The sequence below is a fragment of the Emys orbicularis genome, chromosome 1 (genome assembly GCF_028017835.1).
Source record: "Emys orbicularis isolate rEmyOrb1 chromosome 1, rEmyOrb1.hap1, whole genome shotgun sequence".
NCBI classification, from domain to species: domain Eukaryota; kingdom Metazoa; phylum Chordata; order Testudines; family Emydidae; genus Emys; species Emys orbicularis.
The window spans coordinates 25,644,855-25,670,505 of record NC_088683.1 but is presented as its reverse complement, the minus strand read 5'-3'; the positions used below and the strand labels follow the sequence as shown (position 1 = coordinate 25,670,505).

At 44.9% G+C, this 25,651-nt stretch overlaps 1 protein-coding gene across 1 annotated transcript in view; it reads right to left on the bottom strand.

Moving 5' to 3' along the window:
- Positions 1–13,161, bottom strand: part of MAGI2 (membrane associated guanylate kinase, WW and PDZ domain containing 2) — a 1,116,794-nt gene extending 1,103,633 nt beyond the window's left edge. Inside the window, exon 1 of the mRNA XM_065403425.1 lies at positions 12,861–13,161. Within this exon, the coding sequence (XP_065259497.1) occupies positions 12,861–13,161 (301 nt within the window). The remainder of the gene's footprint in view (positions 1–12,860) is intronic.
- Between the last annotated feature and the right edge of the window lie 12,490 nt (positions 13,162–25,651).

Here is a 25,651-nt window from a genome sequence, read left to right as displayed (position 1 = left end):
ATGTAACCCACACACCTGCTGGGTTCTGTCCCATCTAGTGGCATCGATACCACTTAAAGAGAGAGAGATAAAATGAGTCTGCTCTACAGCCTTAACTAACAGGCAGCTGGCTTTTAGCTCATGCGGTAGAGAGGTTCATGCACTAAGATCCAGAGGCCCCAGGTTCAATCCTGCCCGCCAACAACCGGGGTCTGTCAGTGTTACACTTACACTAGCAATATTCATAGCTGTAATTCACTGCAAGGGGAGCTCAACCATGGGTAGCAATGGTGGAAGCTCAGTGTAGCCAGGACTTAGGCATTTTTCCCTTTAGTTTCTAACCATATTGCCCAAATTCTCTCTACACTACAGCTTCCGCCAGTATATCTGCACCAGTAGTAAGTATCGGTTTTAAAGCTTGTTAGTGTAGACCAGGCTAATGGGGTATAGAATGTTCCCAGTTAAAAATGTTTCATTAAAAAATAAGGTTGTGGCTTAATCCTGATTTATTATTGTTATTTGTGTTGCCTTAGCAGCTAGAGACCCCAAATAAGAGTCATTATACTAACTACTGTAATAAAAAAGTAGTCTGTGCCCCAAAGAGCTTTTAATTTTAGTGCATGATCAGAGACAACAGGTGGATACAACAAACATGGGTGGAGGGAGGAAGGACAAAGTAACAGTGAAACGATCATGGTTAACATAACAGAATGCTTAATAGTCATAGCATACCAATTATCTAGCCATTGACCACTGTATTGTAGGTGTCAAGGCAGAGGTGAGTTTTAAGGCGGGATCCGAAGAAGGATAATGTTGTAGCTTTGCAGGGAATTACCTGAATTATTACACTCAGCCTAACCAAAATCCCCTAACAATTTAAGTGGATAATGTGTTCTCCACTTCCTGTCCTATTCTGTTGTGTAAACAGCTGCTGTGGATTTCAGTCCAGAAAGAGTGCACTTATATGATGTGCAGATATAGATTTTATTTTAATTTGATTAAGTTTGTAACATACTTCTGATGAGACAAAATATACTGCTAGATATTCTTATAAAAAATACAATGACACAGGATAAACTACAAAGGGCCTGATTCTCTTTCTCACTAAGGCGTCATTTCGGCAGTGTAAAGGGGCCTTAAAGTGGGTGTGATTTACATTTGCAATGACCAAGGTCTGGTCTACACTAGAAAATTAGGTCAGCTTTACTATGTCTCTCAGGGGAGTGAAAAATCCACACCCCTGACCAGCATAGTTAAGCCAACCTAACCCCCAGTGTAGACTGCTAGGTCGATAAAAGAATTCTTCCATTGATTTAGCTACCACTTCTCGGGGAGGTGGATTACCTATGCTGATGGGAGAACCCCTCCCATCAGGAAGAGTGGGTGTCTACACTGAAGCCAAGCAACGGCTCAGCTGCAGAGATGCAGCTGTAGCATTTCAAGCATAGACAAGCCCTTAGTGTGAATAAGAAGCAGGCCCTTGTATCTATCAGGGCCGTAACCAGGACGGGGTGAACGGGACAGCCGCCCAGGGCTCATAAGTACATTGGGGTGAAAAAATTGGGCACAGTGGAGGTGGGTGGGACCAGCCTGTGCAGAGATTGCAGGGGAGCATCCAAGGGCATTGCCTCCCCCCCCAAACTGTATACCAGTCCCGGCACTCCAGAGCCTGCAAGAGTTCAATGAATAACTTATTCAGAAAATGGAGACACGTTTTTCTGTTTATGGGATAGAGACAGGCAGATCATAGTTTCCTCCCATTTATTCAACAGATATCTTGTCCTAATGTTTGCATTCTGGGTTGCCCAAAATTCAAAAATCAAGATGTGTTATTCAATAAGGAATGGTCAGATAAATCATACCACATTGTCTCTGTTCTGTGATTGGGTGAACGTGAAACCACTTCACATACACACACATGTGTGTCTAACTTCCATATTCTCTATCCACAAACATTTTTATTAAGCCCTATGCCCCCCAAAAACAGAAGTCAAACTCCGCCTATAGGACCAGGCCTGCGCGGTGGAGTTCAGGGAGGAAGTGCCACCTCCACCCCTGACTCAAGTCAGCAGGCCATCCAGCCTGTCTGGGTTGGGGGGAGGCGCAACCAAAAAAATCAGGGGGGAGCATGTGACCCTGCATACTCCCCCCTACATGCATCGCCTCTGGTAGGTGGCGCAAATATACCTGCTTGCCCAAGGCGCCGAAGTGCATAGTTATGGCTCTGGCATCTATAATAGCATACCTGATCCTCAGCTGGCATATATGGTCATAGTTCCATTGAATTCAACAGACCCATGCCAACCAACACCAGCTAATGAACTGGCTCAGTGAGTGTATCTATAACAAGTTTCAGACAAAACTTTCGTATACTTTAATACCACAGTGCTAAGCTAAGTACAGCGCACCTCTTCAGCTGCCAATCTGACCGTAAAAAGGGAGCTCAACTTCTATATTGCAGAAACGACATGTGGTGAAAAGGGTTTTTCCTTTGGTCCCATGCCTGCTTTTGTAGACAGAAGCTAGATGTGCATTATAAAATTTTGCCCAGGAGTAGATATGTCTTATTTGATACAAGGAAATATGCACATTAATTCATTTAAGAAATCCATTTTCTAACTGATTGACAGAAATACAAAGAAAATGTTTCCTAAAACTTCCCCACATTCCCCAAAGCCGCAGGGATTTTCTTATTGTAGAAAATGCAGAAAAGTAATATTCTGCGGTTTAGTTCAATCAATGCAATTAGGTGCTCAAATATAAATGAGTGTGATATAAATACCTGGATAGATTAAAGGCAATTGGCACCGTTTTTCTATATATTAGATACATTGGGCCTGAATTTCCACTCTGTAACAACAGTTTGATACCAATTTGACTCTATTGACTTTAACAAAGTTACACAGGCTTTTGCTGGTATAACAGAGTGGATAATCTGGCCCATTATATGCTCCTTGTAATTTTTCCAGTTGTTCTATTAATCTACTATGGTTGCTAGTGACAACTGCAAAATCAACTTCTAGTTTTTCTCTTTTGTCCTCAAGCTGCTCTAGTTCTCCATTTCTGAGCTTTATTTAAAAAAAAGAAAAAAGTGACTAGCTAGGACTCTATGCTGAGCCAAAGAGATATCAATTTAACAATTCTTCCCTGGATCACTGACTGTCAGTCAGTTGGGAAAAACCCTATCCCTGCATTATGACTTCAGTGCATATTTCCTCTGAGTCCGTTTTTCACAGGACAGGGTCTGTGATATTGGACAAATTACCTTGACCCCATAAGAACAAAATTCTCATTAGGCAGCTGGAACTGATAGGGAGGGAGTAATAATCTTCAGGGGTGGTGAATGTGACCAGCACAATTTAAATCCCACTGAATTCCTAATTTTGAGGACTTAAGAGAGACCTAACAAGTGCATAGTCCTCATGCTGGCCCTCTGCACAGAGATGGAATCTCCCCCGGCCTTATAACCCCAGAGCCTGCTTGGATCTGAGCATACCTGAGATATGTGCCTGTACCGTGCAGCTGCGCCAAGCTGATGGGAGAGAGCTCTCCTGTTCGCTTAGTTAATCCACCTCCCCAAGAGGCAGTAGCTATGTCAGTGGGAGAAGCTCTCTCACCAACCTAGCGCTGTCTAAATGGGGGATTAGGTCAATATAAATATGTCAGTTCCCTATTCTGCCACAGACTTCCTGTGTGACCTTGGGCAAGTCACTTAAGGCCAGAATTTTAAATATATATTTAGGCACCTTAAGATGTAGATTGATGCCTAGTGGTATTTTCAAAATTGCCCAGGTCCCTAACTGCCACTGAAATCAATGAAAATCCCACGATGCACCAATCTGCATCTTGAGGCACCTAAATACCTTTAAAATCTGCCCTTTAGTCTCTCTATGCCTCAGTCCCCAATTGTAAAATGGGGATAACAGCACTTCCCTACCCCACAGAGATGTTTTGAGCATAACAAAGACTCTGAGATGTTCAGATACTACTGTCATGAGCATCACATAAGTACCTGAGATAGACAGAACACATCAAAACCTTTCTAGAGACTCTCCTGGATTGGAGCCCATAAACAAAGCTACGTTTTGAGAAGGCTTTCCAGCAGCAATATACAATTTCTACTCTCTGGACACACAGTCACAATATCTCCTAAACATTGCTCTCAGTCTCTTGCAAATAGACTCTACAATCAAGTGTTCCACCCTATTCTTAAAGAGACAGCTTCCACTAATGAAAAGGATGCACCAATTATTAATACGACAACCAAATTCACTTCTAAATGCAATGTTGTTAAAGACAAAATAATTTAAACAATAATAATTTAGTTGGAGTCTTCAAACTAAGGTGATGGTCCTACAGGCACACATATATGTGAGAAAGGATCTCCATATAGAGTCTGATTCTCTTCTTACTTACACCACTTTTACACCAATATAACTCAAATAAAATCAATCACATTACTCCTTTCCCCCTGGTTTACAGAAGTGAGAGGTCCATATAGCTAAACAAGATTTTTTTGCCAGGTCTGCAGTGTTATCCTGAGTGAAGTACCTAGGGAAACAAAGATTAAGTTCTGCAATTATTCTCCAGTAACAACTTGTGGTGAGAAGTGGGATGGAGGCGAGTGTCTCCCCCTTCCCCCGAACAGTAAGTACAGAGAGGAAAAACAGTCAATCCCCAAAGCAATGCTCTGAGGTCACCTTCAATAAAAACAGAGTTCCCTCCTTACTAAAGTGACACCCACCCCTCATTTTTCATCAGTTCATACCAATATGATAAAGGAAAGAACAAGAACCTCATTTGTCTGCTTCTCCCACAACCACCTGTATGATTTCTTCCACACCACCCCCTATATCACTTCTGGACCACAAAGCCACTACCCTCTCCTCTTTTAAGCCCCTCCTAAAACTGTACTTTTTCCAGGATGCATACAAGAAACTAGCTAAGTAAGATATTTTTTCATCTCAAGGAGCTCCACATCTCTACAGCGTGGAAGTTAGAGGCTCAAGGACACTGAAATTGAAGCTGGAATTGGTGCCTCTTTGATAGCTACTGAAATAATAGAGGTAGAAGTTCTAGGGTATCTGAAATAATTCAGACCCAGTTCTGCTCTCACACCAGCATAATTTAATTTGACATCAATCGCATTAGCAGTTACACCAGTGTAAAAGAGACCTGAACTTAACTGAGTGGAATTCAGCGAAACAACAAAAAATAGCAGTTGGAGTCTCAGCTGTTCCATTTTTCTGTGAAATTATCCACTATCATGAAAGTCATAGCCCCTTCGTTCATGGAACTCCTAAAGACCACTGAGTAGCAGAAACACAGGATTGCACTCATCAGATCTATCTCCAATACATGCAGAGAGTTCCTGACATGGAACACCAGTCTCTGGGCTTGTCTATACTGCGACGTTGTTGCCAAAACTTTTGTCTTTTGCAGGTACATAAAAAAAAACCACAAAAGACAAAAGTTTTGCCGATGCAAGCGGCAGTTCCTGCCGACAAAGCTTATGCCGCTCGCAGAGCTGGAAGTATTTTGTCGGCAAAAGTGCCGATAAAATACCGATAGAGAGCATCTGAGGAGGAAATAGCTGTCAAAATATCCCCCCTCTGAATCAGAAGTCAGACACCTAAACTTCTATGGACTTTGAACTGAGGTTAACAAGTGCAAGAATGATAGAGGACTACTCTTGGATTTCATTCCTGGAATTTGCCTAACTCAAAAACATTATATTTTTAAGAGCAGACCAGTTGAATAGGTATGACTATCACATTCGAAAGTGTTATGGATCTTTTTTCTAAAGTAGAAAAAACAGTATCTTAATGTGCTATATTTTTCAAAGGATAGATATGCATTATTGTACTCAAGTAGTACATGCTATTCAAACACCACATAGTAATTTTTATTACTAATGTATCTTTATTACACCTGTGATTTTTATTACTAATGTAATCTTTATTACACCTGTGATTTTCCAGCAAAAAAAAATAAAAATTAATTAGCTGGCCCAATAAAAATGATCTTTATGTGTGGAAGGAAATCTTATTTCAGTTTTTACATTTAAAAAGGCAATATATATAGAAACACAGGGAGAAATAACATGAAGCCAGGTCAATATGTATTTACACAGTATTTTCATGAACTTAGAAACATTTTTATTCAAGCATTTAAGTAACCAAAGAAGTTCCAATAAAAATCCCTACATTATATTCATCAAGAAGAAGAATGGGCAGAGAGAAATCTATGTCAGGAAAATATTAACTCCTTAACTTTTAATATGCATCAAAAGTGTAAAACGTCCATTTTAAAAAAAAAATGTGAAAAAGATTTCCAAAGCAGAAGTTTGAAATACAACAAAGTTTGTACATCCTGAACAGTTTTAACAAACATTTTAAAAAAACCCATCACCCTATTACACTCTAAGCTATTCTTAGTAACTAAGGCCCCAATTCAGCAAACCATTTAAGAATGTATCTAAATCCATCTCTCTTCAGCAAAGCATTTAAACACATGCTTAACTTTAAGCAGACAATTGTCTCCTTCCTCATTGTAGTCTCATTGACTACAATTGGATTTAAGCCTATGCTTAAAGTTAAGCATGCACTTAACTGCTTCACTGAACTGAAGAGCTAAAGCAGTTGCAGATTAAAGTTTAGATATCAATTTGATAGTTTAAAAGCAAAACAAAAGACAGATAAAAATAAGAATCCAAATTGTTATTGAGTTAATCACTTTGTTTACTATAGTCACTTAACCAGTTAGCTGTTATTACAAAGTACTGGAAATGTTCTGCTGGTCAGATCACTTGATTGCCTTAATATTCCAATATTGCTTTTCCCCAATCAGAAATGTGGTCACAGGCAATAATTATAAGGCAAAATCTACTCTGTCCTCCCTGAGTTCAGAAATTCCTGGTTTCAGATCATCCAATGTGGTTCTGCTATGTGGAGGGTTGGGAAACTAGGATTCCCAGCCGATGACAGAGTTGTGTGAGGATTTCCTGCAGCCCAGCATACAGCAGCTTTCTGACTAAAGTCAAAAATATAATAGAATGGTGAGTAGGCGCGGGAACTAGGGGCGCGGGGGTGTGCTGCAGCACCACAGGTCCACACCTGAGGCTCCGCTCCTGGCCCCGCACGTCCGTGCCAGGGGGTCTGCTCCCGGCCCTGCACCCCGGGCTCTGCTCCAGGCCTGGCTGCTCTGCTCCTGGCCTCGCGCCCAGGTCCCGACTGCCAGCCCCATGCTCGCCCCCATCTGTGGCCCCACCCTCGGCTCCCTTACCTCTGTCCATGTCCCCTCCCTCCCGGAGCCACGGCCCCGCTCCCAGCCCCAGCTTGGGGGTGGAGGGGTGTGGACAGAAGGAAGTGGGGGCACGAGGTAAAAAGTTTGGGGACCACTGCTTCACAGTTTCGTTAGCTGGCTTTCAACATCCCCATTATAAAAAGTGTTCCAGCGCCATTGGGATGGTGGCACCTTATGTAGGAAGGGAAGAGACCTGTCCATCCCATTGTTGGGGCCTAGTGCAGGCACAAGGTTTATTGTGGAACTGGAGGCTGTAGTAATGGCCACAGAGTGATGTTGGGTTGAGGGACACCATTCGTTCTCTCTTATGGATCTCCTCAGTGCACAACCTGGCTACTCATCCTACTGGGGGTGAGGCGGAAGGTCTCTTCATAATAATTTTTTATTGTTAATAAAGGAACTTTAAAAATTATTATACACGTATTTTTAAAAAGAAAAATATAGAGCATCAGTGTGCTTAAGAATAATACAGGAGCTTATCCAAAATATTTCACATGTAAAAGCTGCCAAGTTTGAAATTAATGGCAGCATTTCCTCCTCATCTGTGGACTCACTAGAATTCTTTTAGGCATCAAAATGACTCTGGAATAGAAGTTCATAATGCATTACAATTACAATTTGATCTGATTAACAATTCCATAGCTTTTCAACATTCCTACACTTATATAATAATGTTTCAAAAATCTATCGGACACTAGGGGTGAAATCATATCTCTACTCATGCCAATGGGAGTTTTGTTATTGACTTTAATTGAGCCAGGATTTCACCCCATATGTTTGTAACTTTAGCGCCCTCGTGGCCAAGATGGAGTCTGCTCTGCAGGCAGCTCTGGCCAAGAGAAGGCGCGCGCAGGAATGCAGCAGGAGAAATCCCTTCCACCCCAGGGGCACCTGTTCCAAACCCCCCAGAGTGAACACACACACCCACAGGAAAAGTACAGTGGATATAACAAGGGAAATATTTATTTACAGAGGGATGAGAGGAGAAAAACAACAAGGGGAAATATAGGGGGAGCAGTAAGACAGGGCTGCATCCAAGCCAAGGCCCCACAGTCCCAGTGGTAGCACAGTGTGGAAGGGCAGACACCGAGCAATGTGTCTGCACACAGAGTTCAGGAGTCCTGAGCAAAGTTCCAGTCCAGTGGTGAGTCTTGGGTGCTCCTGGTCGTCTTCGGCGCCAGTGAACTTTCCCCCAACAAACCCCTCCGGTGCCCTCTTCTGCCGCTCTTTGCAAAGCCACACAGAGCGACCACCTCCCCACTTAACTAGCTAGCAACCTCCCTCCTTGACCCCAATGCAGAGTCACAAGCCCCAGTACTCACAGCCCCATGCAGCTCTGGGCAGCCGTGATACTGGGTCCAGCTCCGGCCTATCCTTCTCGGGCAATTCCTCCCTGGCACAGAGCTCCTCCTGGCTCCTGTCCTGGGGTGTCCCAGATCGGACCTGTCCTTCCCAGGCTTCAGGCAGGTTCTCTGCTGCTTTACTTTTTCAGGGCCTGCAGGCTGCCTCTCCCCCTCCCTGGAGCTCCAGCGCTGCCCCCTGGAGTTTCCCTCCTTTTTTCTTACTCTCCCCCTCCCCCTTAGGAAAAAGATTTAAAGGGCCATGCTCTCTAAACCCCAAAGGGGTTACATGTTTTTAACAGAATCATCATGGTTCTACCAACAAGGTCATAATGGAGAAGTTGCACAATAAATAGTAAATAGTCTCCAGCAAATACTTACTCTGTGGATTATTATTATTAGGACATAAAACATAATGGTTGCTATCACACTGAAATGCTTACGTGTTTATCTTCACAGTACAAAGCTGTGCAGTAATTCTGTCTATTAAACTCCTTATGGATTGTGGACCACACCTCCATGTTCAACATAAGGTCATGTCCCATGACTGCTAACTATTTTTCCATGAGGTTTGCCCCACCCGATGATATGTAGCAACTCTGCATTAAGAGGATCTGCTTTTCTAGGTGAAACACTTGGGGGCTAATGCTTTGGACTTTAAAAAAAATATTTAGCCTCCTAATGGGATAAAAGCTTGACTTTTTTTACCATTTCAAAACTGTATGTGTTTAAGTAACCAAGCACAAAGTAAATAATCACAAATCAGTAAAGCAGTTTTGCCCTTCTGAAATTCCAAAACAGTTAAACTAATGCCTGTAAAACTGAATTAGTCATACATAAATTTCCTCCAACAGTGAATTTTGATTGCTGAGTTATAAAAACTTTCAAACAAACAAGACCCATTAATATCACATTATAAATAGCAATGTTCTACCTGCACATTTCTCACTGTGATTTCACTCTAAGACAGCACTTATTCTGAAAGAGAAGCCAGAGTCACATGGTCCATTCAAGGTCATGCTATTTTAATTAAATGTGTGCACTGAAAAAATTACAGAGCTATCATTGATAAATTATGCAGCAATGATTATAATAGTCTCACTAACCTTGTTCCAGAACACTAAAGGTGTTTTATAATTAAAAAGAGAATAAAGTTACAAAAATATATAAATAATTTTATTGCCCATCTTTCTTACTCACACTATTGAAAAACACTCTTGGGAAAAGTAATTTGGGGGGGGAGAAAATTTAATATATAGAATCATAGAATATCAGGGTTGGAAGGGACCTCAGGAGGTCATCTAGTCCAACCCCCTGCTCAAAGCAGGACCAATTCCCAACTAAATCATCCCAGCCAGGGCTTTTGTACCTGCAACTTCTACCTGAGTCCTTATCAAATCTTTGACCTTAAGTATAAAATTACTCCAAGTCTCTGGAGTAGAATTCTTCACCAACCACACAACATATCAGTAGCGATAGTGAAGTATAACTCCCCCAAATATGTCTTTTTATTTCTTTAATCTGGTGGCACAGATTTAAATTAGGGACTAAAATCAGGTGCGGTTTAGAATCCCGGTAAGACAACAAATGTCAGGTATCTATTAAAAATGGTTATCTTGCTGCAGCTATACCACATTCACCACAGATTCCATTTTTTACACATTTGCAGCATCTCCCAGGGGTGAGCTGAACAGAAACGTCACTTCCATTTTTCCCATCTCTATACAATGTCTGTGTTCTTCAACCAAAGAGTAGTGAGACTAGATACACTGTGCAAGGATCCAGTTGGCAAAATATAAACAAAAATGGCCTTTTTAATAAAGAAGCTGTGTCCTGTAAGCCACTCCCTTTGCAGGAGTCCCCAGGTAAAGGGTATAGACTAGCATAAAACTGAGAATTACCTTGGAGAGGTAATTCCAGCCGGCAAGTTCATTTCTGTCTAAGGACCTGGGCAGATGGTTAGAACTTCAAAGACTATAGCTAGGTTGTCTGGCCAGTGTGTTGAGGAGCCTGTCCAAAACTGTAGTATATGACTGGACTGCAGTGAAAGTCCTAATAAATGTACTGTATATGGAACCTCAAGCCTTCTGCATCTCATTCAAGGAACTGCAAGTAATAGACTGAAGTCCTGACTCATGTCACTGACCTGTGTACTGAGGGACATCTTTATAAATGGCACACACTGTAATGAATCACTAACCACTTCTACTAAAAAAAAAAAAGTTTGAAAAATGGTGAGGAAGTGGAACACAGACACTGTTTCATGTACTATAATGATGTATTAACTGAAAACAACCAAAAACTAAAATTAATTGAGAAAACTACTTAAAGTTTTTCTGTAAAGGAAAAAGAGGTATTAACTGAAATCAGATAAAGATATATTTATTTATCCCTCTGCCTTTTGGACATTTAAACTCAATGGAAAGTGCTTCTCCCCTTCTGAAATCACAACAAACTAGTCAAGGCAAGACTAATTCACATTACATTTATTTAGAAACTAAAACACCATAGCAGGTTTCCTAGCACTCAGAGCCCAAAGCCGACCCAGTATAACAAGGTAGAATTGATTCAACTCTTTCCCCTTTCTCATCTTATTGCATCAACTATTATGTCTCCTTGCCGTTTCTGTCCTTCAAGATATGACTTACAATACTCTGCTGTACTCTGCATTTACCCCTGTGCCAGCTTAATGTACCAATGTACAAATACCAGGTTATGTCAGTTGTTTGGAGATTTGACTTTACTGTAAGCAACTGAATATACAGTAGTATACTTGTAGAGCCTGACTCAAAGTCAAAGGGAGTCTTTCCACTCATTTCAGGGAACTTTGGATCAGGCTAATAATGTTTTTCAAGCATTTGAAAATCTCATAGAAGTCACTGTGAAAAATAGGCCACACATTAAAATGATGAAATTCAACTGCAAAATTATATTAAGGAAGTGTCTGGGGCAGCTGATGGAGCTGTCCATTATGCCTCCCAATCTGTACCAAGGTTGCTCTTTTTGGACACAGAATACTGGTATTGAACTTATTTCCACTGCAGTATTCACACACACACACACACACACACACCCCATCATCATCATCAAGACACCACTTATGAACTTGGTTCTCACTGGCGCTTACAGCTGCTGTGCTCCACAAACCCTTCTCTGAGTCGCAGAAACCTTTGTTCCAAACCTTCTGTTAACCATTCCCTACAAGCCAATTTAGTTGAAAGGGGGAAAAAAAGGTTACACAGAAAATCCAACATCTTTAATCCTATTCACTTTCCTGGAATATTGTTAAGCCCCTACTCCAGCACTTTTCTATACAAAAGGAGAAACAGATGACCGGTTAAAGTTTATGGTTCTGTCCTCGAATGTCTCTCCTGTCCCTGCAGCGAGCAAGCACCCCCCCCCCCGCCCCCCGTGTTAGGATATGAAATCCCCATTCCCCAGGCTCAGGAGATCGTTTTCATCAGGGATAAAGTGACTGACTTTTCCTATAACGAGACGTAAGAGAGTGCCAGGACCTGACAAGCAGCAGCAAGTCACTGCCTCCAGGGGAACACGCCCACTGACAAGCAGAGCTAGGGGTACCCAGTTCCCACACTCAGCCTCCAGGCCACTTTTTCTATATATTAAAGAACCACGCGAGGAACGACCAAAAGCCACTCGAGAGCCCCTTGGCTCCCTTCTGGCTGCGCAGCACAAGCTGGTGCCCTGCGTGGCCACAGTGGGTTAGTCGATGCTGATGCTTCCAGCCGCGATCGTTCCTCAGCGCCTGTCACACTGTTTGGCTCCTCTCCTCCCTCTCAGTGGTGCGGCTCCGTGTGTGTGTGGGGCGCTGCTCGCCTCACTTCTTCCCCACCGCCGGCCCAGGCTCTGTCTGCAGCACCCCAGTGTGTGCCTGTGCGCCCCGGCTCGGGGCCTCGCAAACTTTCGCCGCCTCCTGCGCCCCAGCAAACGCGACAGGCTGTCACTGACGCACATTTAATTCCTCCGTGCACACGCGGCGGGGCTGCCCCTCGCATCCTCCCCGGGGGCAGGTGCTGGACCCTGCCCGGGGGCGGGGAGTCAAACTGCCAGAACAAAGTTCCACGGGGCTGCAGGCTGTTTTCCGTCGCCCCATTGCACCCCATGCCCTAGGCACTCCCGTGCCGCCCCCCTTCCCAGGCGCGCTCCCCTCTGCACCCCGTGCCCTCCTGCCCCGCTGCCCAGCGCAGCAGCACGGAGCCCGCAGCCGGCCCTTACCTTGCTTGACACACTTGAGCCGGATGGGGTCCTTGCAGTGCTTGATCACGGCCAGCACATCCCTGATGGTGAGCCCGGCCACGGGGGTCTCGTTCACCTCCAGCAGCAGCTCCTCCGGCACCAACTTGCTGCCGCTCTCATAGGCCACCTTGCCGGGCTTCACCTCCCCCAGGTACGGGAACTGCCCGTTCTCGGCGCCCCCTTTCAGCTCAAAGCCCAGCTGCCCCTCCTGGTTCCTGCCTAGGACAATCTCGTGGACCCTGCTCGTCCAGTGGCTTTTCTTCTTCAAGCCCTTGGACATTGCAGTGGGGATGGGCTGGCGGAGTCTCCCTGGCGTGCTGGGTGCTGGTCTTGAGCCTGGCTCCTTTTTGGGGCGGGGGCTGGTGGGTCAGGGGGGCTGGGTCCAGGGCTGCTGCGGCTCCCGGCCGGCTGATTGGCACCGCAGGAGCCGTGGCCGCCGGGTGGCGAGGAGGATGGAGAGGTGGGGAGTGGGGGTGACTCTGCCCCTGACTGTCAGTCAGTCTGTCTGTCTGGGTGTTTTTAGCTGATATCCATGGCAGCTGCGGCAGCCGGGACCCTGTGAGTGTGTGTGTGTGTGCACTAGTTGTACAGTAACTGGCGGCGGGGAAGGAGGGAGGGGTGTGGGGAGGAGGCAGGGAGGGATGGAGACGGCCCGGGGAGCAGGAGGAGGGGCAGGGCTGTGTGTGCTGGAGGAGGGAGGGGGGTGTCTGATCACGCTCGCCTCCAGCCTGACCCGGTAGTGAAGACCCAGAGAGAGGCTGGCTGGCACGGCAGGGAGAAGGCGGAGAGCAGCGGGCTGGGTGGGGAGGAAAGGGAGGCCCAGGGAGCTGCAGCTTCCCCACCCGGCCTGGGGATGGGGAAGGGGCAGCAACTCCTGGAGCAGGCGGCCGGGGGAGCCAGCGGGTGACAGCGGGGCCCCTCCCCTTCGCAGCCCGGCAGGGATGGATCGGCGCTGGGATCCTATCGCTGCCGCCCCGACCCCGGCCAGTTCCCTTACCATGCCGGCCCTGTCTGCGGCCCGGCTGCCCAGTGCAGCGCCTACCGGACCACTTCCTCTGGCCTCGACCCACCGCCCGGCCGCAGCCCTGCCCTCACAGGGGCTGACCACTGGGTGCTGCAGCGCAGTCCCCTAATCCCAGCTCCTGCTCCCCAGTGCCCACATTCTCCCCACCCCCCCGCTCCCTGTCTGACCCCAATTTCACTCCCGTCCCCGCTGCGGGGGGTGGCACATCACAACCCTAAGCCACCGCAGCCTCGGATCTGCCTAACGCCTCCAGCCCCTCCTGCTTCCTCTGACCACCACTCACTGCCCCTTGTTTGCCAGGTTACATTGTAGGCTCCCCAGGGCAGGGAGTGTGGCTTCTGTGCAGCCTGTACTGCCAAGCACCCGGCCCCTGGGTGGGCCTGTGGTAAAAACAACAATAATAGTGAGTAGAGTGGGAAGGAAGAAGTGGAGAAATCCTCTCATGCATCCTGCTTTTACCCATGCTTCCTGCTCGTCCTCCTGGTCCAGTCACCCATTGATTCATCTCATCTCCATCTGTTAAAGCAGAGCGTGGGGATGAGGTGGTGGGGCTAGGAAGGCTGATCCAGGGGTTAGGATGGTAGTATTTGATTTTGGAGACCTGGGTTCAACTCCCTGCTCTGCCACAGGATCCTGTGTGAGGGGGCAAGTCACTTAGGTCCAGATCCTCAAAGCTATTTAGGTGCCTAAATCAGTGGGAGTTAGGCACCTAAATACCTCTGAGGAGTTAACGCATAGTTAACCATCTGTAAGCAGGATAACAGCACTTCCCTACTTAGCTTGAGCCTGAGCATATTAAAGATTGTGAGGTGCTTAGGTACTATGTTATTGAAGGGGCATATAAATCCATCTAAAATAGTGAATTGGATGCTTTGCAGGATGTGTGGATGGATTTGGAAGATCTAGTTATGAAATCAGACATTCTTGATTTGAGCAGGCTTCAAATGGTGGCAAGAAAAACTTGACAATTATGAATTTTGAGGCCCTGTTAATATGTTCAACCACAAATACTGTGAATGTACACAGACAGAACCCTGAAGTGGCTCCAGATTTAGTGGCTCCCAAACTTCCAGCTTATCAGGTAGTATTGCCCCAGAGCAAGTTTTCTAAGGTTGGTTACCAGAACCACAGGAGAAAAGGAGGTCCTCCCCCACCATCAAAGTTCAGGTGGACCATACCTGTTGAAGAGAGTCTAGGGGTGGACTGCAAGTTTGAGAAGAGTAGGGAACACCAATAGGGTAGGTGAGTGAACAGTTGGTGGACCCAGAAAGGTAGAGAGCAGAAAAGGGACCCTGCCCTCACTGATACTTACTTGCCCTCAACAATCAGGCTCCTTGCCACCAACTCTCTGGATTATCCAAGATGCCCACTGCTCCCTGATTCCAAGCGCCTCAGCTGTTCAACACCATGCTACCCTTGCGTCAGACCCAGCTTAATATTTGCTGCTCTAACGCCCTCTGCTCCATACTGCCCCCACACTCAGATGCACCCAACGTAGAATTTCCTAGCATGAAAATGAAGGGATGGCATCCATCCCTGGGTTTTATAGACAAATGTAGAAAAGTCTCACTTCCTAAAGAGATGGGTTTCCCTCCTAGGGGAAGACTGACCAAACAGGGACAGGGAAAACCTCCCTACTTTGGCTGGAACGTTGGTGGACCTAGCCCATCAAAGGCAAGAATGGAGATCTCCTCCCACCTCCTCTGCACGAGTGTGCTATGTGCATGTGCAGAATGGAGGAGTGCTGAATATATGAATGCTGGTACATGCAAATTGGATGCAGAATGAATGAAGGGTGGGATGTAGGGTGTGTGGAAGAGATGCCTGTAGTTTAGAACTTGTAAAATGTTTTTGAAATTTGAATGAAAAATGGCACGCATTTGTCGATGAAATATTTCACAAAAATTTCTTGTTTTTGACCATCTCGATTGCACGTAAGAGCAAGTGAAATGGGTGCCCGTGGAAGGGAAGGATGGTTCGATAAGCAAAGGACAAGGACCCTGATCCTGCAAACTGTTTCATATGGACTTCAGTGGGATTCTATGTGGGTGCAGGAATCCGCTCACTTGGGGCAGCCTGCAGGATTGGGGCCAAAGGAAAAGGAAAGAGATAAAAAAGAAGCATAGAAAAATGAAAATAAAACCCTAAAATGGCAGAGAAGAGCAGATAATGATATGGGACTTGGAGCATGCCTGATTAAAAGAGCAGTAGTAGCTGTGGGATTGCCACAAATAGGGCAGAAAACAGATTTAAAAATTTTATTAAAGCTAATGTTAAAAAATTATATAATACACAGGTTACGAAAAGAGTGTTTGTACATCTGGGTTACTACAGCAATGGCCTGTACTTCCACAGACTTCAGTGGGAACCGCAGGTGCTCATATCCTGTGAAATCAGGCCATAAATGAGCTGGCACTAGGTGAAGGCAGTAAAGGGGACTCAGGGTGAATAGCTTTTTTGCCCTGCCCCACCAATGTATTGTTTTGCTTTCTAGTTGTGAAAAAAGGGAAAGGAGGTAGATAGCTGAGAATAGGGAGTAAGAGACATGCCATCCTTTTGGCCAACCTTGAGCTTCCAAGATCCGTCTACACATACCTTTGCTGAGGCCTCAGCCCTATTAAAAGTGTCCTAATTTTTTAAATAAGAAAATGCGGTCACCCTGTTAATATGGGAACGATAGTCTTGAGCTTCTGATAATAAAGATTCAATTTATAAATAACTTAATATTCACAAGAACACACACACAGCTCTGGCAACGGTCAGGCTCTGGCTCTGGTTTACTATAAGTGTCCCTGGAATAATAGCCTGTATCTGTTATTAATTTTACAAAATACTGGTAGGAGGTGGAGAAGGGACTCCATTATATTTCCCCATCAATAGGGCCCAAGATTAATTTAGCCCTATTCATCAGGATTATTTAAGGTTTCCAGAATTAGTTAATATCAGGCGGACATTAACTGTAGGAAACTAGCGTGCTAAATATCCCATCTGGTAAAAGAGTCTGTAGGTTCCATTTTAAAACATATTGCTAGCAATATGAATCTGTATGGGATAGTAATTTGTAACAGGTACAATGCTTTAGATTTGTATTCCTTTGATTTATCCTGCTAGATGGACAGTTGTAAAACAGGTAGGGCTTGTCTGGAACTGGTATCCCAGAATGGGGTGGGGTAGGGTTGGGGTGTAGTGTAATTGTATTAACTTCACCCTTGTAAGCGCCCAGCAGTGTCCTTTGGTCCACATGCAGAGAGCTCTTTCCACAGTTGGATCCTGCTTTCCAGCAGTGAAGTGTGTGTGTAGGGAGGATATAATGATGTGCATGAGGGGAAGAAATGAACAGTGTGTAGGTTAGGTTCGGGGACGAGTGGATGGTGCCAAGTGGGGTGCATATTGTCCCCCTGCTAGACCTATAAAGATAAGTGGAAGCCGAATAAAGCCTGGGGATGTATTATCTTTCCACAGCACTCACTGGCAGTTCCAGGAGCAGTTGCAGGCTGGGTAGCACAGCTTCAATGGAGTTACAGCATCAGGGAGCAGAGAAGCAAGGATCAATTCCGTAGCACAGTTATTGTAGAGATATGAGGCCTCTGTGCAGGTGGCTTGATCTCCCCCGGGACCCAGGCTTGTGGCCTTTTCTGCTAGGGGGAAATCTGTGGTCTCTGACAGAGCTCTTTGAAAGGTCTCAACCAGAGTAAACTCACAGACACCTCCTTCCCATTAGGCCACACATGGGAGGGGGGTGATCAATTCCTGCAGCACTAACACAAGACTGTTTTTTACATTGGGGTTTCTGTGCAAGTACAAGTAACAACAATACAGAACAAACCACATTCACCAAACAAGACACAATTGCAATTTATCATTACTTAGAGTCTAACCTTATAACCACAAAAGTGTAATTTTACTCTTGGGAGTAAAGTTACACACATAAGTATATGCACTTTTATTAAATAAAAGTGAGCTTAACTATGTGGGCTTGACAGCTGGACAGTTACCTCCCTGCCCCATCCCATCAAGAATTCAATAGAAGGTAACCAAATTTCAAACTACTTTTCCAAATGTTGAGTCTTCTGAAAGGTGATTTCCCCCCCATCACAGGTATATCCCAAATGTTGACATATTATTAGACTTCTGGATTTTTATTCTTATTGCCAGAATTTTCTTCTCTCTATAGAAAGTGATGTATCTCTCTGACAAAGGAAGGAACTCTAGATCAGCTCTTACACGTTAAATTTCCCTTTTATTGTGAATGAAGAGTTGTGATGAAGGCACTGGACATGGTCTAAGCAGATCTGGGTTCGGTTCCCTGTTCTGCCACAGACTTCCTATGCAATTGTGGACAAAATGACTTAACTTCTCTGTTTCCCAGTTTTCCATCTCTAAAATGGGGATAATAACACTTCCTTTGTCCAAGGAAACAATGCTCCAAGGCAGCAACTGACAATATGGGCCCTCTAGACAACACCTTAGTAATAATAAAATCCTTCCCCCTCATTTTCTGGCTTCAGATTCTGAGAATCTCTGCTACAGAAGGGCTAAAACAATTTATCCAAAATCCTCTTTCCCCTAATCCCATTCATTGTGGAGATTCTGAAAGGATGGGACTCATTCAAACTGTGGCTGGTTTTATATTATTGCAAAGCCCAAAACAAAGGGATGAGGTTTTTTAAAAATCTTAGACTAAAACCACTCCTCGTTTTGCCCATCTGTGTTTTAAAGTGACTTTTTGATTATTTAATTGCAGGTTTCCACACCTTATGGAAATGTACAACTGGTTGGAACTAACAATAACAGAAATGCCATTATTACTGATTTGGGAATATTTCCTCCAAAGAGTTAATCTGGTCTTCTGGATGTGAAGAAAAACAGTCAAGTCCAAAATGGCATCAAAAAGTATATTTACATTTTTGGAAGTGAAGGACAGATTAAAGACGAGCTGGTCTAAGTAATATGGTTTAAACTATATTGAATATAAAAGATATTGCAGAAGGCATTTCATTCTTCCTTCCTGACAGTTTCTGTATTGGTTTTTGTTTTAAATGTGACCTTTTTCCATTTTCCCTTCAGTCCCTGGCTATTACACTGTGAGATTATACATGTTCTGTGCAGCTCAGGAGTTGATTAAGGAAAACTAGTTGGAGGTCAAAAACTTACCACTGCAAAAACCTTGGAGACAAGCTGTCAAAATATATTTTTCAAGATTTGTTAAAATAAATAAATGCGTGGGCTTTTTCCATAGGAATAAAGGTTTAAAATTGCATCCCAATGTATCCACAAATGGACTGAGATACAAAAAAAGGCATGCTATCCTTTCAGAAAACAATACTTTGAACTTTGTCTGACGCTCTAAAGTTAACAAAATCCCAAAACTTCTGTTATTGTGACCAGATAGAAGAGTGCCAGGCTTACAGTATCAGTTACAGCTGCTGGAATTCCAATAGTACACAACATACTCATGACTGGACACTGAAGAATACCAAATTAAACAGCAGGATGCGTGTCTGTATTCAGAATAGCTAATCCTCTCTCATGCTCAGGGAGTCTACATTGCTTTAGTCCAGGGGTTCTCAAACTGGGGGACGGGACCCCTCAGGGGGTCATGAGGTTATTACATAAGGGGTCGCGCGCTGTCAGCCTCCATCCCAAATGCCGCTTTGCCTCCAGCATTTATAATGGTGTTAAATATATTAAAAAGTGTTTTTAATTTATAAGGGGGGTCACACTCAGAGACTTGCTATGTGAAAGGGGTCACCAGTAATAAAGTTTGAGAGCCATTGCTTTAGTCTGACCTAAATTAACATGCACTGTGATATATGCCATCACGTGCCAGCAATGCCCCTCTGCCATGTACATTGGCCAAACCGGACAGTCTCTACGCAAAAGAATTAATGGACACAAATCTGACATCAGGAATCATAATACTCAAAAACCAGTGGGAGAACACTTTAACCTGTCTGGCCATTCTATGACAGACCTGCGGGTGGCTATCTTAAAACAGAAAAACTTCAAAAACAGACTCCAAGGAGAGACTGCTGAGCTGGAATTGATATGCAAACTAGACACAATCAACTCAGGGCTAAATAAGGACTGGGAATGGCTGAGCCATTACAAACATTGAATCTATCTCCCCTTGTAAGTATTTTCACACTTGCTTCTTATCAAACTGTCTGTACTGAGCTATCTTGATTATCACTTCAAAAGTTTTTTTTTCCTCTTACTTAATTGGCCTCTCAGAGTTGGTAAGACAACTCCCACCTGTTCATGCTCTCTGTATGTGTGTATATATATCTCCTCAATATATGTTTCACTCTATATGCATCCGAAGAAGTGGTTGTAGCCCACGAAAGCTTATGCTCTAATAAATTTGTTAGTCTCTAAGGTGCCACAAGTACTCCTGTTCTTTATGCACTGAAGGTGAGTCTCAGCCAGTAGCACTTGGCTGTCATAGCATTGGACATCAGTGTATGGCATGTGCATGTCACTGAAGCTTTTTCAGTGCATTTATTTTCCAAAATTGTATTTACTATTAAATGAGGCACTACCAAAATCAAAAGCATTTAAAAAATTGACATGTTACATATCATCTTAGATTAATAAAATCCAAAAGCATTTTAAACATCTAATTTACTTTTCACCTTTCAAGTCATTTACATTTCATTCAGATCAAGTTGTGAAACTAAGCTGGTCTTTTTCGCTTGGTTTATAGTCAGTTTCTCGTCCCACTTTTCAGGCACTAACACCATGCTGTTGTGATTGGGCTCACAACGCTGCAGGGAAGTATTTAAATTTTGAAACATTTTATGTTTATAACATCCAGTTTATATCATGGGGGTATCGTTCATATTCCACAGTTAAAGCTGTGACCACATGTCCGTTCTAAGCCTTATTTTCACTCCTCCCCTCAACCCCCATCTTTTCATAGAATTCACTTTTCCATGACAAAGATTTTGTACTTAATGTGGTGGCAAAGTGTTTTCTTCTTTTAATTTTAAGCAGATAAAACTAAATACCTTTGAAGTTACAAAATGTTTAAAATGACCCTTTTTAATATTCTCCAGAAAGTATCTCAGACTTTCATCCCCCCTCAGACTCAGGAGTGGAACTTTTTACAAAGTTACACATGCATTTCTATAAACACTAGTGCAAAATATAGTGTAGATTTTAGAGGAAATGGCTCTACAGATAAATATACATAAACAATCTTTGTCACTGCTGACAGGACCTGTATGAACCAAGCTGTCATTGAAAGACATTTAGTGCTTCAGTGCTCAAAGTAGTGCTGAAGCACTAAACTGGCTGAACTCTCAGTTGTTTACCTGGGCTAGTGTGAAACATTAAGGAACTGAGTAGGGTCAGAGGCTGTGCCTTGTTTCCATTGCTCTGCTGCGTCAGCAAACTCAACAGGGTGTTTGGCTACTCTCCTGCAGTGTTCCTAAACTGTGCTGGCCAGTGAGAGCTGGAGAGGAAGAGGACCCTGTGGCAAGTAGGAATATCACAGAGCACAGGCGCTGACTTTGTGATTTCCCAAGTGTGCTTAACCTCCACTCTGCCCCAGGCCCTGCCCCCACTCCACCCCTTTCCCCAGAACCCACTCCTGCCCCACCTCTTCCAGCCCCCGATCCACCCCTGCCAAGCCTCTTCCTTCCCCGTTCTGCCCTCTCCCCGCCCAGTGCCTCCTGCACACCACAGGAGGCCCGCCAGCGGGTGGGAGGCACTGGGAGGAGGGAGAGGGAGGAGCTGATTGGCGGGGCTGCCGGTGGGTGCTGAGCACCCACTTTTTTCCCCCATGGGTGCTCCAGTTCCGGAGCACCCACGGAGTTGGCACCTATGTCAAAGAGTACTAAAGACTAGTGTCCAAGGGCAGCCAGGTGACCAAAGACCCTGCTGAAAGCACTTTTCAGCACTTAACTGACTGAACTGTGAGCCACCTAACTTCTAAAATTGATTGCATTGCAAGAGATGGTCTGGTGATGGGTAAAGGGGTGAAATCCTAGACCCATTAAAGGCAATGCAAAACTCCCTTTGAATTCAGTGGGGCCAGGATTTCACTCCAGGTGTCTGCAATAATACTGTTAGATAGTCTAAATGGGAATTCTGCACATGGAAGACTTACAGAGATCTGTTCCCTTTATTCTTATAACCCTTGTCATAAGTTGTACCCCTAAGGCACCCCCAAAGAGTGAGTACCTCTCATCCCAGATGTCCCTTTCTGGCCATAAGTGTCAACATAGCACTGGATTGGAGTGTGGGCGGTAGTTTTCCAACTGTAAGTCTTAGGGATGGAACTCCCTCTCTTCTGGGTCGGACCACAGTCCATAACAAAGGAAAAGGCAAACAAAATAAAGCTGCAGCCCACAAGACAGCATGGGGTCCCCCAGCTGTTCCTTTCAAAGCAGAAGGTAAATAGTCTCTGAAGGGAGCTAGGTTTCAGAGTGTCTGAGGGTATACACTGCAAAGACAAACCCGTGGCTCCCAGTCTCAGAGCCCAGGTCAGCTGACTTAGCTTGCAGGGCTCGGGCTACAGCCAAGAGGGAGGGTCTCAGAGCCTGGGCTCCAGCTCGAGCCTCAGCATCTACACTACTATTTTCAGCCTGGCAGTCTGAGCCCCGCGAGCCTGAGTCAGCCGAGCCAGGCTCCGAGGTGTTGCGGGTTTTTCTGTGCAGTGTAGATGTACCTTGAGGGGTCCCGGCTGTGCCCTGGGCTCTAATGAAAAGCAAAGCAAAGATGGTTCCTCTACCTCTTCAGAAGGTCCAGGCAGCAGAAGCTCTTCAGCAGCTTTTTGAAAAAGCAGACCCTGCTCTGTGGGGCTAGGGATCTCTGTCCTTTAGCTCTGCTTCCTTCTGAGTGATGCACTCCCCTGTGCTTGGATCCTCCCTTTTAAGGATCCACCCCTCTCCAGGTGCAACAGGCTGATTTTGCCCAAAGGAGCTGTTTAACCCCATCCTGACAGGGGTGTCAGTCCCACCACATACCTGCCCTTCAAGATGGAACTCGGAATCCCTCCATCTGATCCTGATTCCTCCACCTCCTGCGACAAAAAGTCTGCACTGCAGTGTTTCGTTCCAGCATGGTGTTGTACCCTAACATTATAGGGCTGGAGAGCTAAGTACCATAGCATAATGTGGGAGTTCATTATTTCATGGTTTTTAGCCACTGGAGGGAGACATGGTCCATAACAAGAGAAAAGGGGTTACCCCATAATTAATACCTATGGGACGCCATGGCACATTTGACTGCCAGAGCCTCCTTTTCAATCATGGAGTAGGCCTTCACCCTGGGGAACAGCTTCCTATATAGGGAGAAAACTGGGTGCTCCTCACCATTCACTTCCTGTGATAGTACAGTACCCAGGCCTACATCTGAGGTGTCAGTCTGCAAAATGAACTCTTGAGAAATCAAGATTGAAGAGGACTAGCTCCTGGCAAAATTGGTTTTTCAAGGCGCTAAGGGCTTTTTCACAGTTGTCGCTCCAGTGGATCTTTTTCGGACTACCACCTTGTATTTCGTCCTTCAGAGGGGCCACAGTGGTGCTGAAACTAGGGACAAATGACCCGTAATAGCCAGCTAGCCCAAGGAAGCGTATTATCTGTTTCTTTGTTTGAGGAATGGGATGTGCCGCCAATGCTTGCATTTTGCTAACTAGTGGCCTAAGTTGGCCTCCTCTTATGTTTTAACTCAGGTGAGTAACTTCTTTATCCACTAATTGCATGTGGCTAGATTGGCCGTTGAGACCCACTTCAGCCAAGGACTAGAGACTGGCTCATTCTCGTTGTAGTTGGTCGCCGGAGTTGGCACTGTATGTAAGAATGTCGTCCAAGTATGCAACAGTACGCTGCTGATGAGGCATGAAGACCTTGCCCATTAAATGTTGAAATGTTGCTGCTTCTCCATGTTAGCCAAAGGGTATTGTCCTGAAGTGAAAGAGCCCAAAGGGTGTCAAGAAAGCTGTTTTTTCTTTTGATGCAGGTGACAAGAGGAATTGCCAGTACCCTTTAGTAAGACCTAAAGCACTGATATACCTGGCAGGCCCTGTACATTCCCATAGCTCATCCACTCATGGCATCAAATACAAAGTTTGACACTGTATTAACTTTTCGGAAGTCTATGCAGAAGTGCGTTGAACCATTGGGTTTTGGGATAAGAATTATGTGACTTCAGCAGTAACTTTGGGATTCCTCAGTAGCATCTAGATCCAGTATACCCTGCAAATCCTCCCAAACTGTCTCCCACATCTTCTCAGGTAACAGCCAAGAGTACTTTCTAACCCACTGTCCCAGAACTGTCTCAGTGTGGTAGTGTATCAGCCAGATCTGTCTGTGTACAGAGGAGAATACAAGGGGAAAGCCTTGATGAGGTGCTAGAAAGCAATAATAGTACTCAGTCCCCAGGTTGGAAGGTTCATCAGCGTGCACCCAGGTTGTATGTTTGTTCTTGCACCTCCTGGGCTCTCATTAAGTTTCCACAAGCAAAAACTCCCAGCTTCTTGAGGCACTCTCCAAGTTGGAGAAAATACCGGGCTGTGTTGGACATCGTTGGGTCCTGCTTTTCCCAGCCCCCCTGTAGGAGGTCTAATATTCCTCAAGGTTGTCACTGATATAATAGTTCAAGGGGAGACAACCCACTGGAAGCTTGTTGTAGCTCCCTTACAGTGAGCAAAAGGAGTGGAAGTCACTGGTCTAAATGCTTGGGACTGGAGGCCACAAATCTTTTTGGCATCTCCTTCAGGGGTTTGTTGAATTTCTCAACTAACTCATGGTTTGTGAATGAGAGATAGAGGTTTTTAGCAACTTGATCTTCAATAGGGAACATCGCTGGGATGTAAAGCAGGTCCCCTGGTCTATCAGTAGTTCTCAAGGGCTCCCTACTCAAGAAAAGAGTTTCATGAGTTCCTGGGTGATTGCTGTTGTCTTTGCAGAATGTGGTGGGATGGCCTCCAGGTACCAGGTGCTGTTGTCTACAATTACAAGACTTTAGTGATATCCCGCTGCACTTTTCTCCAGGGCCCACCCTATCCATCCCAATCTTCTTGAAGGGAGTTTTGATTAGTATGAGTGGGATCAAGGGAGCCTTTGGGATGGTCTTTGGGTAGTTAATTAGCACTTGAGACATGAAGCACAGTATTCTGAGTTCCTGGTGGATGCTGGGCCAATAAAATTGAGCCAATACATGGGACAAAGTCTTCTCCCTTCCTAAGTGCCCAGTATGAGGGATGCCATGTGCTAGCCACTGGAGTGCCCAGCAGTACTACTGGGGTACAAATAATTGGGTCCTCACTTCTCCACTTTGCTTATCATGCTTGATGCAGTATAATAGTTCTACAAGAGTATAAAATGGGGCCACTGCCTCAGGTGTTCATGGCAGCAATTCGATTGTAGGCTCTTTCTTTGCAGACAAGATGATGAGTCAGGGCTTTTCAGTCAGGCAATGGCAAATCCAAGCCACTGCTCCTGTCTGCAACCTGGATGGGCATTCTGGGGACCTTAAACTCCCCTCGAGTGGGTCCTCTTATTCTCCTAATCCAGCTAATCCTGCCAGTCCCAGGCCTGACCCAAGCACCAGCTCCGGTTCAGTGACTGTGGTTTCTGGTTTCCTCGCTCACTTGAGAATCTCCCAAAAGTACCTCCAACCCCGACCAATAACAACAGGATAGGCCAATGTCGAAGATAGAGCCACCAACGGGGTATCTGTGTGCCATCCCACAGTTAACCATATTCACCTGCTGGGTAGGCCTTCACATCCCCAAGAA